At 35.2% G+C, this 14183-nt stretch overlaps 1 protein-coding gene across 3 annotated transcripts in view; it reads right to left on the bottom strand.

Moving 5' to 3' along the window:
* The window catches only part of LOC128743795 (dynamin), a 115130-nt gene that overhangs the window by 81773 nt on the left and 19174 nt on the right, over window positions 1-14183 (bottom strand). For all 3 annotated transcript variants that reach the window (XM_053840460.1, XM_053840461.1, XM_053840462.1), the window contains exons 5-7: window positions 8842-9187; window positions 4577-4734; window positions 4411-4517 (exon numbers count right to left, since the gene is read on the bottom strand). In XM_053840460.1, coding sequence (XP_053696435.1) covers window positions 4411-4517; window positions 4577-4734; window positions 8842-9187 — 611 coding nt within the window. The remainder of the gene's footprint in view (window positions 1-4410; window positions 4518-4576; window positions 4735-8841; window positions 9188-14183) is intronic.

The following is a 14183-nucleotide window of genomic DNA, read 5'->3' as shown; positions in this document are numbered from 1 at the left end:
ACGGCTTCTCCATCTGCCATCAGTGTTTGAAGCAGCAAATTCTATGTTATGTAAACTTTTATAATGTTTTTGGGATATTTTAATAAAGCGAAAGATAAGATTTACATTTATTTGTTTACTAAAAAGCAACGACATCAAATGAAACACCGCAGCGAACGAACGAAAACAAACATTCCCGTTGCAAATTTTGAATATCGTTACTTCCTAGCGTTGCGTTTTCGCAACGCAAAGCTTCAAACCTATCTGAAAATTACAAAAATAATCAAAATTATGAAACAAAGCTTTTTCTGGCAAGCAACCAATTTTTACTAACACTGATTGATAGCTCAGGCGTTAATAGAGGTAAAATCGAGTTTCGTGAGCATTTTTCCTTAACTGTCTGAAAAATAGCAAAACCTGTTGTTTTGTCACAGCTATAATTATGTTACATGTAACATCTGGCCTTTGAGCAAAAACAGGTCGATTAGATTTTTTTTCAATCTTTCTTTGTTTCTCAGGGTCCAAGTTGTTATCTTCAACCGGGCCTTCTCTAGAAACGAATGAAAGTGCGTTGCGTTTTCGCAACGCAGGTCCTTGAATGATGAAACTCGTTCAATTGCTTCATTTTCAATCTTGTACTGCCAATGCAGTGGATGTTTTTTACGAATATATATTCGCTATCGTCTAGCACTAGACGGACGACATTCGATTTTATTTTGACGTAGGACTACGTGTTGAATTTTTTTTACACTTTGATTTGTAGCTTTTGACAATAGTTTATAGCAGAAAATAAACCATTTTTGACGTCAATTACATCTTGCCATTACTAATCAATTAACAAAAAAAAAACAAGTCGGTTTGTCAGCAAGTCAACATTGTTTCTATACTCCCCGCTTAACTGCGAATGAAGCTTCCTATTAAAATATATTACACTGTAGAACCTTAGTTTACCTTAGACTGATTTCATATATCATTGGTTGCACACAGTGATTGACCTGAATCAGTAAAATTGCACAATCTTAACCCATTAAGCCCCACACTTTTCCCAGCAGGGATAGAAAGTTGAAACTTTCAGGAAAATTCTCTTTTCGGTCAACTAAGAAAAAACCGCTGATATGTATTTTTAATTTTGATCCTGTGTCCCGCAACGCTGGGCATTAAGGGTATACCGTTTTTGCATACCTTCATTATTATGCAAATAAATGCTTCATACTTTTTTACCGTTAAATCAAATTTGGGATTTTTTTTGTGATTTTGAGTATTAATAAAGATTAAATGAACGACTTAGAGTATTACATGTTATGTTTTATGATAGATATCGAAATATTTGGGTTGGAGACCATCTTTGCACTAGACGCATAGTATGCAGTTTGAATGCTAAATGCATGTCATCGCAGATGATTGAATGCCTACCAACACGTTCCGGAAAGGTTGTAACATTAAGTTTGGGTCCATGAAACTGTCGTTGCCATCACTCAATTCATCCAGATATTCCGGAGGCAAAGGTACGCTCTTATCACAACGGCTTCTCCATCTGCCATCAGTGTTTGAAGCAGCAAATTCTATGTTATGTAAACTTTTATAATGTTTTTGGGATATTTTAATAAAGCGAAAGATAAGATTTACATTTATTTGTTTACTAAAAAGCAACGACATCAAATGAAACACCGCAGCGAACGAACGAAAACAAACATTCCCGTTGCAAATTTTGAATATCGTTACTTCCTAGCGTTGCGTTTTCGCAACGCAAAGCTTCAAACCTATCTGAAAATTACAAAAATAATCAAAATTATGAAACAAAGCTTTTTCTGGCAAGCAACCAATTTTTACTAACACTGATTGATAGCTCAGGCGTTAATAGAGGTAAAATCGAGTTTCGTGAGCATTTTTCCTTAACTGTCTGAAAAATAGCAAAACCTGTTGTTTTGTCACAGCTATAATTATGTTACATGTAACATCTGGCCTTTGAGCAAAAACAGGTCGATTAGATTTTTTTTCAATCTTTCTTTGTTTCTCAGGGTCCAAGTTGTTATCTTCAACCGGGCCTTCTCTAGAAACGAATGAAAGTGCGTTGCGTTTTCGCAACGCTGGGAGGAAATGGGTTAAACGAAAATTAGCAGTCATTAACTTTTCGTCGGAGAACCCAATTTCGGAAACAGTTCTTGGGTCCAAAAGCGGGGTTCTGTTTATAAAAATATAAATACTGCATTCTTCTTGCCAATCTGAACACAGCGAATATATATTCAGGAACAGAAATTTGATTTCAAACAAAAAAAAGCTGCTTTGAAATTGGCAAAATCGATGACGACTAATTCCACCTTAAATGAGTTTACCCGTAAATTGGTTGGATTTAGCTAAAACTTGGTTAAAACTACCCAAAATACCCTTAAAGATGTACAAGCTCAGATTTTTACTAGATTTTCAATCAAAAAATTGGCAGCAGGAACTTAAAAGTGCGTTATTTGTCACAGAGAATAATTCGATTATCGGTAGCAAGTAACCAAAATTGGTTAAATTTTTTACCCAAAATTTGAGTTCGTACACTTTAAGGGCATTTTGAGTAGTTTCAACCAAATTTTAGCTAAATCCGACCTAGTTATAGGTAAAATCATTCAAGAGTGCACAATGAATCAAATGAATGGGATTGGGGTCACTCCCATTTATTCCTCACTATGTATTATTCAGTGACTTGATATTTAAAAGATCAATAACTGAACAGGGCACATCCTAAGGTGAGATTGCAAAAGATATATTAGTGTATTCTTTGTTGTTTTCGAGACCGTGTTCTCTGCATCCCCACAACGAATACAGGAAGGAGTTGCGTTTGTTAATAGAATAGGTTTTGTAGGATCGAGATTCACCTTGATAAGTGGTCTAATCGTAATTTTACCCGTATACAATCGTATTTCGCTGGTCGGGTCACCACCTCGGCCCAACTAGTGAAAGTGATTCGCTAGTTGGGCCAACTGACAGAAGAGCAAGTTTCCATAAGTGGTGCATGCATCATTTTTTGTTGGTGTTACAATTTTGTAAAACGTTGAATCGATATTGAGCTAATATCGGATTTTTTGTTTGTTTGAAACATAAAATGAGATGTTTGATTTGAGAACAGGAGTAAAACGCACATAAATATACATAGGTATATATTACTGAGTTGAATATATTGCTACGTCAGATATGTAAACTTAAATAAAAAATAAATAAATAGTCCTGTACTCTAGCTGCGAAGTCTGCCGTATAAAAAAGCTACTTTTTCAAAAAGAGCAAAGTAAGCTGATTTATTAAAGTGCATTTGTATCTAGATTTGCATAGCCGTATAGACTTAGCCGAGTCCGAGTTATTCAATACGTTGAGAACAAGGTATTGGAAGCTACGCGGCTTGAATTCTTTTAACAAAATTAATCGAAGTTTGGTGAAGCGAAACGGGTACCTAATATGTGGATTTTATTCTGTTTTAAATTAACTGAGAATTTCAAAAATTTATTATTGAAAATAATTTAACGCGAATTACAAGTTGATACGCTTTTGCTCACCCCTTGGAACAATTGACGTCTGATTGTCAGTTATAATAGATCAAATCAAGGTGACGTCATCTGGCAGATACTGGCGCCCTTGTTTACAAACAGACCGTAGAGTCCAAAAAAGTTTCAGCTGTTTAAACGGCAAGTTTGTTGTTTAAGTCGAGTTTAAACAGCATTGGGATTAAATTTAAAAACCATTATGCCTGTAAAATGTTAAAATACACGCTACATTCCCTATAAACGGAAAAGAAAGTTTTCCAAAATGTAAACAAGGGCGCCAGTATCTGTCAATTGACGGTATGATGATTTGGTCTATTTGACAACCAATTTTGACATCCAGTTTCGTTTTAGTTGGACCCAACTAGCCAAGGCCCAACTAAAACGATGCCCAAGTATTAAAGACCCAACCAGCGAAATTCGACTGTATGCACATCCATTCAAATAGATAAAATATTGGAATCGTACATTTCTTAGGCATTTCGCAGTTATTAACGTGGTTTTTTTCTGCGTGTCCCACGCATGTTTCCAATTTAGTAATTTGAAGTTTGAACCATCAATTTCTCATTATTGCCTCCCCAATGCACCCCTCCTTCCTTGACAAGTGTATTTTCAATGTAATTGTTCAGTACAAGACGATTATTAATAAAATATGAATTTGCGTAGGACTCGTAACATTGCTGCAAGAGTTTTGATGGTCCCCCGAACCTGTGTGCGCATTGCCAATGCCTAGAAAAACTACTGAACTTCTAAGTGAATGAAACATCGTTTTATAATTGTTGAAATGTGCTCCGAAGGAGACAATAGCCATATGAATAAAAGAGTTAGAGCAAACTCTCCCATAAGATTTACACGGGAAAAGTAAAGCAAACTGTTTTATTCATACGCCCTAATATGTGCTGTCTATGCTTACCTTTCATTATTCCAAGGTTTTGAATACACATATGACCTTTTCGTATCACTTGGTTTCCAAGGCTTCGTGTACCCGTTTTTGCTGCACTCTCTGTTTTACTCTGTGCACTGAAATTTATGCGAATGTAATTATATTTCGACTAGGTGAGTGCATTTTAACTACTCACTTGGCAAATCCAATAAAATCTTCATGATTTGTATTCATGTATGCGAGCTCATAATCTATCATAAGTAGAAGTTGTTCTTTGGCTCGCTGTTCGCACTGCCTAATATGTGTAGTTATTATTCGTTCAGTTTCATCGCGTAGGCGTGGATAGCGGGCCATCTGAAAAAATAAAACTGAGTTACTGTTCGACTTAATTTTCATTTGATTCCGATCATTACATACCAGATAAGTAGAACTAACTAGAACTAAATAGGTACATATGCTGTTTTATATTTTCCTATCGATTTTCATTATTTGAAATACCTCCTTGGGTATGTATTTAGAACTTAAAATAAAAACAATTTACGAGCATACTTTCAAAAGAGCTATAAAAGAGTACTTCCGGTGAAAATGGCATATTAAATGGTCAACATCAAATAAGTTTTGCACATTTCTTTGGCAATTATGTCAATTTGGCAAAATATTTTATCATCATTGCGGCTGATTGAACCAGTCGCAGTTTAAATAAGCTTGGTTGTTTTTGCCCCTTTACATTCTAATTCTCCATTATCTACTTCCCTCATTGATAACGATCATAAAATAAAAGTCAGAATCATTAGCAAGAATCACAAATTTTTACCAAATATAGAAAAGTGATAAGTTGTTTACCAAAAAATCGTTTCACTTCTGCAAACTGACGTACATTCTTCCAAACATAGTTGAACGGGATAGAGCGAAAAAAGTGCCAAATTTCAAGTCAAACACTTTGGGAGAAAATGTTTCCATGGGGTTTGTATCTTCATTACGAAAGATTGCACGCTCTGAAAGAAAGCACAAAATGCTGTCAATCAAATACGCAAAATTTTAATTTCAGTAAATGGGTTGTACGACTTTTTCCCGAAAACTGTTTTCTCGAAAACGATTTTCCCGAATGATATTTGCTCGAGTGTACTATTTCCCCGAAAAATATTTACCCGAAGAACACCATCCCCGAACAGACTATTTCGCCGAATTATTTCTCACCGAACTGACTATTTTCCCGAATTATTTCTCCCCGAACAGACTATTTTCCCGAAGTATTTTACCCTGAATCAACATTTTCCCGATTTGGGGTCTATTATGCGAGGCAAGTGACGTGAAAAGTTCAATTTCGTTGCGCATTTATTTCCGTGATTTGCAAATCGAGTGACATGCCGCATATGCCGCGAAAGGTCCATGTGAAAACTTCAATGTTATCCCATTCGACTCGATTAACGCCGAACGAAACGCGAGTGGCGAAGCAAAGCCTAGATGCTACATTACGTAATCGAAACTTGACCTTTTGTTTTTATATGACAGACTTCGCAGCCAGTTATTAGAGTACAGGGCAATCGCAGGGCTAATTGAAACGCGAGTGGCAGCAAATTTTAATTTGTCGTGTCACGTCACTCGCCTCGCAGTATAAGGCCCGTTGATAAGAATATTTTTAATGTATTCAAAGTTATTCTCGCGCGTTTTATAAGGATATCTAATAATAAAGGAAACCAAAAGCGTATCGTGAAATCCGAATTTGACAACATACATTTTTAGGTGTGTTAGCAAAAATGAACCGATGAGTGTCGTTCATTATAAGAAGGTGGCATAATGGCAAATGTTTCCTAGATTCAGGGCGAGACGGCCGTAGGCCGCGAGTGTTCGCCGGCGACCCGCCGTCGGAAGCGCCGGCCACTACGGAGGGGCAGCCCTCCCGCAGAAATCACCTCTATCTAGGGGCATGCGTTTTCCTAGGTTTACTGACTAGTAGGGGTATCTCTTAGTAGAGTTCGAACGAGCGGCAGCGAGTAAGGACAGCATATACCCGACCATTGCCCAGGTCGAATTACTCCATTTCGCAAATTTTAAAAGATTTTCAGGAAACTATAATGTGATAACCCAACTTATATAATAGTTGTCGACCAACATTTGAAAATGGTGGAAAAGCCAACTGTCAAAAACAGAACGAGTGAGTTATTTTTTGCAGGAGCAGCATAGGATAATGAACTCTCACTCGTTCTGTTTGACAGTTGGCTTATCCGCCCTTTTCAAATGTTGGTCGACAGTTTTTCTCTTATATATGAGATATTATTCCACAGAAAAACGGACATAACATTCAGTGTCCCGTTCTTGTTCGTTTGAACAGTAATTTAATATTTAGTGTGGGTTAGGAATGTCTCCGTATTCATCAAAGTGGTGCTTTTTAACGAAAGAAGAGAAGGCCACTTATTAACTTATTAATAATTGCATGTTAGAGGGATATTCCATTTTTAAGTTGATATTTTGGAATGTCGATCTTAAATGGTGCTAGTATTAATACTAAATGTGCGTGACATTTTTTATCGAATTTTCTTCAAAGAGTTATGTCTGTTTGTGATTAAACTAAGGGACCTGGCAATTATACTAAGGAAAAAAGGTCAAAGTTCGAAGGATTCAATTCAACCTCTTGTTGCAAACAATCCGGATATTGTCAGCTATTCAGATATTTTAGGAAACATCAAAATATCAATGGTCAATTTCATCAATTTGCAAGAAATTATTTTCGAAAAAAATACCACTATTTTTTGGCTGTTTATTTAGCGGCATTTTAATTTAATGGAAGCTAATGAAAGCGCTAACACATTTAAAACCTGGCCAACGCACTACTCGCTGGCTAAAATGTCTCAGATTAGCGGTACCCGCCTCTGTAATTACGAAAATTGTAAATTCAACTGGAAATCATATTTCTTGTTTGACAATATATTTTATGCTTGTGTTACTAATTGAGAAGACTGTAACAATCGGTTTTCTAAACATCCGGAATCGTTTTGGAACTGTTAAAATCAGGCAGGATGTTTATGAAAATTACCCGGTATAAAGAGAATGATTTATCCAGACCCGTAGGCGAGCACAATTTACCTCTATAACGGTTCATTTTGCATTGGCTGCCGATCGTGATAACAGCAACAGAGGTGGCACGCCTCGCGCTACGGTATATCGATAAACCTATTCAGCATTGTGGTGGAAGGATAGAATCTCGAGCATAATCAATCAATGAACTGCACGACGGTCTAATAATCTGCAGACCGCAGAGCTACGACAATCTTATATGGTCTTCAAATCGGTGCAGCATGTCCTGGCAAAATTAAAAAGATCAGCTGTAAAAGCTTTTTTTAATCGTGTTATAGAACCACTCGCGGCTGTCGACCTACTCTATTATTAGATATATGTTGTCCTTACTCGCTGCCGGTCGTTCAGCACCACTAAGGGATAACTCCTAGACTCCTACTAGTCAGTACTATAGCCCCTCGCAGGGGCCGGCGCTTTCGATAGCGGGTCGCCGGTGAACACTCGCAGCCTGCGGCTGGCTCACCCTGAATCTTCAAGGAAACGTTAGGTGTACCGTAAAACGGGGTAACATTGATCAGTTCAGGAAAATTGACAGAAGTTGTTAATTTCACTTATTTATGAGATTGGTTTAACTGATCAATATTACCCCGTTTTACGGTATTAGAAATTTACAAATCAATTTCTATCAACGGTCCTCATGTCGATTCAGAAGGTCCTGTCCTGATAAGTCTAAAATTTCTCCAATTCGATTAGCTTTTGAGTTATGCAAAAATGTCTGGTTTATTTATATGAGAGCCCCCCTTCCAGAGAAGGGAGAGGTCTCAAACCATCATAGACAAAAATCCTGTCTCCAAAAACCCCCACATACTAAATTTGGTTCCATTTTCATGATTAATTCTCGAGTGATGAGGAAATTTGTGTTTCATTTGTATGGGAGCCCCCTCATTCAGAAAGGGAAAGGGTCCCAAACCACCATAAATAATTGTGCTTTCAGTAACTTCCACAGGCCAAATTTAATTCCATTTTCTTGATGAGTTCTCGAGTTATGAGAAAATTCGTGTTTCATTTGTATGGGAGCCCCCCCTCCTCATAGAGGGGGGAGGGGTCTCAATTCACCATAGAAAAAAATCTTAGTTCCAAAAACCCTCAGATGCCAAATTTGGTTCCAGTTGCTTGATTAGCTCTTGACAGTCAAGTATTTTTGTACACGCTTTGTTTTTTGTCACGTAGTTTGTAAATGTTCCCAAAGTTGACCCGTTTTTGAGTAATCGAAATAAGCAAACCGTGTAAAAAAAGACTTGTGTATGCAGAAATTTGTATTTCATTTGTATGGGAAATACACCCTCCCCCTCAGATGATAACTAAATTTTGCATAAACAAAATTTTTCATAGAAAATATAAATAACTTGAGCACAGTATTAATTCTCTTTCGGATATTATTCTTACCTTGTCGGTGCAGATCCTGACTACGTTTGATAACTCCTGCACCGTTAAGTCAATACACTTAAGAATAGGCTCTTTCAGTTGTGATATCTGTTTCTTTACAATTGCTTCAAAGGCCATGTCAGGAGTAAACAGACCTACTCGAATACCGTGAATGTTGCGAATTGCAAATGAAATTTCTCTGCGTAGCTCCTTTTCATCGCATGACATTTTGACAATCTCAAATCGAAGTCGCTCATGGAATATTCTATTAATTTTTGCTCCTCCTGACAATTCGTTTGTGTTTACTAATGCTGAACCTGAGCCTTCTATCGTTCTTTCGAAATCAGATTGTAACTGCTGGATCATCCTAAAAAATAAATAGCACAAAGTATTAAATATTTTGTTGAAAATCTTATTATGTACATAGGTAGTGAGATGTAAAAATGCATTTGCATATATCTTTCTAAATGAAACCCTATTAGTTAGGAAACCAAAGCACATTGTAGGGCTTCATTTTCAACTAACATAACACATTACATCGAACTTATAAAAGTACATTAAATTTCAGAGTAAATCTTTGTTTTGATAGGCTTTAAAAATTTGATAAAAATTAGGGAATTGAGATTTAGAGTTTAATTGCAATTATCAGTATTATAAAGATAAAAGATGAATGAAATTTAATTTTTAAATCTTTATAATAAAAGAAAAACCTGATTTAATCCACCTAGTGGTGAAAGGAACCTTTGTTATACGGTCCTACTTGCTATTTGAGATATAAATCGACACGTCTTCGGAAAATAATTCATCAATAATTCATGGTTTACATAAAATTTTTGAAAATTGAATAAGTTTACAAAATTTGAATAAAATAGAAGCACTTATAAATTTTGATAGCTCTTTTTCTCATGAAATTGCTGAGTAAGTTGTTAGTAATGTGGGTAAGTGCAAGTAAAAGTAAGTTGTAAGAAGAAATATTCTTTGCGAAATATTCTTATTCTTTTCTACGCAATATACATTGCGTAGTAAAGGTCTAACTTACAGGTTTTTGAACTATGCATAATTTCCTGTAATGTCATTCATTCATTCACATCAATAAAGTTTTCTTGAATAAATTTCATCAATTTTTATTGACCTTCGGTTACTCACGCTGTTGTATTTTGTACAACATGTGTAGGTTTTTGAATGCCATATTGTTATATAGTTACAAATCATTGTTTAACTAACGTATGTTCTTCAATAAACTTGTTATGTGCAAAACGTCAGAATGATTCGATGCATTAATACTTTAAATTGTTAGGAAAACATCAGCATAAACCGACAGAAAATCACAGAAACGAAGCAAACAGCATGTGAGGTATACCGCAATTGGCCTCAACTGGTATTTTCTCTCGTTTCTTCATATAGAAAAATGGTGTCTGTATGCAGAAAAACTATCAGCAAATGTAAAATGTTTAAAATGTATCCGTCTGTTGGTAGTCAAATAATTCAGAATCAAAATTAGGGTGTTTTTAGATTCAAAGTTCTACAGATCCTAAACAAGCAGACATAGAGGTATACTATATTCAGTAAAGTTGTGTATTTTTACTATTTGTATAACTTTGTAATACATGAAAAAGTCATACAACAATTACAAAAAGAGCTGAAATAGAAAAAACTGACTTTGCAAATTCATATACAATAAATAAGATTTCTCTATCTTCGCTGAAGAGACAGAAGGTTACTGTCTTCAGCAAAATTTCTTGTAATAATATGGTCTAAAACTTTGCAGAACACATCAATGTGTTAATAAATAAATAACAAATAACATCAATGTGTTACATTGAAACTGAAGAAAATTTTTTTTATTTTACTTTTAGGGGAATTGGTCAAAATTTAAATTCTACCAGACGATAGAACATTCAGTTTCAAAAAACTCTTCCAAAGGTTTGATAAACTTAAAACCAAATTTTTCTAGTCAAAACTCTAGTGCGCACGTTTTCTTTGGTTTTGGGCTATTGTGCGCGCGAGTAACTGTGTTACAAAAGTTGACGCGAGTGTTCGAGGATTAATATCTTTTGACCGGAAAAACCAATTCTTATGAAATTTTGCATATATATTCGTAGTGTCAAAACCTCTCGTTTAACATTAAAATAATTGAAATTAGGCAAATTAACTTGGTTAAAATCATTATAAATTATAGTTAATTTTGGTGTGGTGAATACGGTTGCTCATAACATTCAAACTAAACGTCCAATCGAAAAACAATTCAATAGTGAACTATCCGGCTATATTACCTTTCAAATGGAACTAATAACGCATTAATCGGTTTGGCCATCTCTGAGAAACAGGCGATCATTTGAACCTTGTCAAAACTGGTTTTTTAAACGTAACTTTTAAACTGCATATTTGTTTTCGATGAAACTTGGAAGATAAAAATTTTCAGAAAGTTTTGTTGAAAACAAATAAGTAGCTTAAAAGTTATGCTTAAAAACGTGTTTTGACAAGGTAATAATTATTGCCTGTTTCTCAGAGATGCGCTATCAGTCTCGTTTGAAAGGTTATATAGCCGGATAGATCACTATTGAATTGTTTTTTGATTGGACCTTTAATTTAAAAGTTATGAGCAATGGAAGTTACACGTTAAAATTTACAATAATTTATAGCGAATGTAACCAAGATAATTTATCTAGTTTCAATTATGTTAGCATCAAACGAGAGGTCTTAACACTGCAAATATATCTGCCAAATTTCAAAAAGATTGGTTCTACTGGTTAAAAGATATTTAAAATTTTTTGATGAAATTTATTCAAGAAAACTTTAATGGCCAAACCTTTAATGGAACCAAACCTCAAAAACAGAAAAATATAGTAAAAATGTGTAATTTTTTTGGAGCAGTTAATTAATAAAATATAGCACATTTTATTACACTTTTAGGGTGACCGTGAACCCGCCTAATAGGGTGATACAAATTTTCGTTTTTTAAACGCGTCCAAAAAAAATAGCGTTTTCACAAAAATTGTAAACACACTAAAATAAGCAACTTTGCGGCATATAGTAACTATCTATCTCTTACTGGTTGCGAATTTGAATGATTTGTTAAAAAAACCCCTTATAAAATCAAGCAAAGCAAAGCCATGGGTGTAAACGTCCTTCAGAACTTGACCCTTCTTTATCGACAGACTTCGCAGCCTGTTATGAGAGTACAGGAAAATTACGGGGGTAGGGCAAAGATCCTCTTAGCTCTGTAGCGGCACCGATCAGTCGAGATTCGAACATACGACGACTGGCTTGTTAGGCTTGCATTGTACCCCTACGATAAGTGCGCGGGCTACTTTAAAATCAGTTCTGCTCAAAAATTTTGCACACGATGTTTTCATTGCTTTCCTATGTTCTATAAAGTTATTTAGTAGGACAAAATACACTCTGAAGATTGTTTATCGCTAGGATGCATATAGATGATAACTAGCACAGCGTTAACAAACAGTGAAATTAAGTTCCGAAGACGCATATGATCATTTCCAGCGCAAAACGCAAAAAAGCCATTTTTTACTCGACTATTTTTGATGGGAATTGGAATTTAAATGTGAAAATAGTTTCTTTCTAAACCTAATATTTGACGAGCAACATTTCAAAAGGTCCAATGTGGAAATGAGAAATTCTCTTTGTGTCTCCTCTCTTACGCTTATTACGACGGCGGCATAAATGCATTTGAATGCGTCTATTTTGCATGAAACGGTTACTGGTGTTATTGGAAAGCCAATCCTTTAGAAAAATTGGGTCGAAATGCGTTTATGCCGCCGTAATAAGCATAAGAGAGGAGACGCAAAGAGAATCTCTCATTTGTACATTGGACCTTTTGACATGATGGTCGAGATTTTCATGTTTCAGGTACTACCAGGGATGCCACATATAATTCTGTGTTTTTTGTTGGAAACATCTGACAATCTGTACGGCGAGGAAAACTATCTGTGCAAAAATCTGTCCAATGCAAAACAATGAGAGTGAAAGAGATAAAGAGTCATTTTGCTGACTATTTCCGTCTCTTTCACTCTCATGTAAAAGCTCAAAAATCTGTTTAATTTGCGTAATTTGACGAAAATCTGTATTCTATGCATACAGATTCTGTACAGGCGATTTCTTTCAAATATCTGTTAAACACGGAATAATCTGTGCATGTGGCAACTCTGGGTACTACCACTAATCGTGGGGGGTATCAATCGGCACCAAATTTAAGATATGTTATTTTAAGCTCTCAAAAAGTACGGGGCAAGATGGGTCAAAATGCGGGGTAAAATAGGTTACATCTGTACGGCGAATTTTTTTTATCGAAACTCTATGAAATTTTTACAGAAACAAAAATTATTCATTGTTACTGCAGAAAAACGGCTTATATATTTCAAAATTGGCAACAAAAATAAATAAAACGAAACAGAATAAAAATTATATCAGACAAAAAGTGAAAAGTCGGAAAATTAACCTTTTGCCGCAACTGTTTTGTGGATGAAATATATACCGGGCCAGCTAAAAACTAGTCACTTATTTAATAACAACAATAAAGAAATTCAAAAATATAGATATATGGACAAACATAGGGTGCCATACAAGTCTTTTTCAATGTGACCCATCTTGCCCCTATTGAGCTGGTAGAACAAAATACATGTTTATTTAAAACTTTTGTAGTATATAACAAATTTTGTTATCCTATGTGATCTTAGAAATGATACGAGCACACAGAAAACATATTGCTATTTTTTCTGCTGACGAAATATTGGATACGCTACGTTTTGTATTGTTTCATGAATCGCGTAAGAAATGCTGCGATTTTACATTCAAATTTTTCTATTGAAAACGGGTGAAAGATAAGTTACGAATTAAAATGATTATAAAAGAACATTACTGACTGACCTATCTTGCCCCGTGACCCGTCTTGCCCCACCTTACCCTACATGAGTTTTGTCTTTATTTATTGATGAAATACTTAAATAGTTGCCTAAAAATATAGACCGCGCTAAAGGTGGCTGTGGGCAGGTGAGCACGAAAAAATACTCTACGCAAACAAACGCCGCGTATGCAAAGTCATGATGTTCCAGCTTTATGTACATTTTTCTCAGGAACTATTGAACGTATTCAAACATACCTTCTTTGTTTTCTTGGTAAATATTAGGAAATGATAGATTTTGAGATTTGTGAACAAACCTCAACCAGAGATTTTACAAAAGAGAAGAAAAAAAACCAAAGCCATTTTGAGAAACACTTAATATTATCTAACGATCTAGCTTATTAAATTAATGTTAGGAGTTATTACTGCGCAGTAAATTACCAAAGTATTGCTTGAGTTTTATTTTGGACATTGTGAAGTCAATATTGTTGCAATGTATATTGTA

The sequence above is a fragment of the Sabethes cyaneus genome, chromosome 3, assembly GCF_943734655.1.
Source record: "Sabethes cyaneus chromosome 3, idSabCyanKW18_F2, whole genome shotgun sequence".
NCBI lineage: Eukaryota > Metazoa > Arthropoda > Insecta > Diptera > Culicidae > Sabethes > Sabethes cyaneus.
Note: the sequence above shows the minus strand (reverse complement) of the source record. Positions and strands in the feature narration are given on the sequence as shown.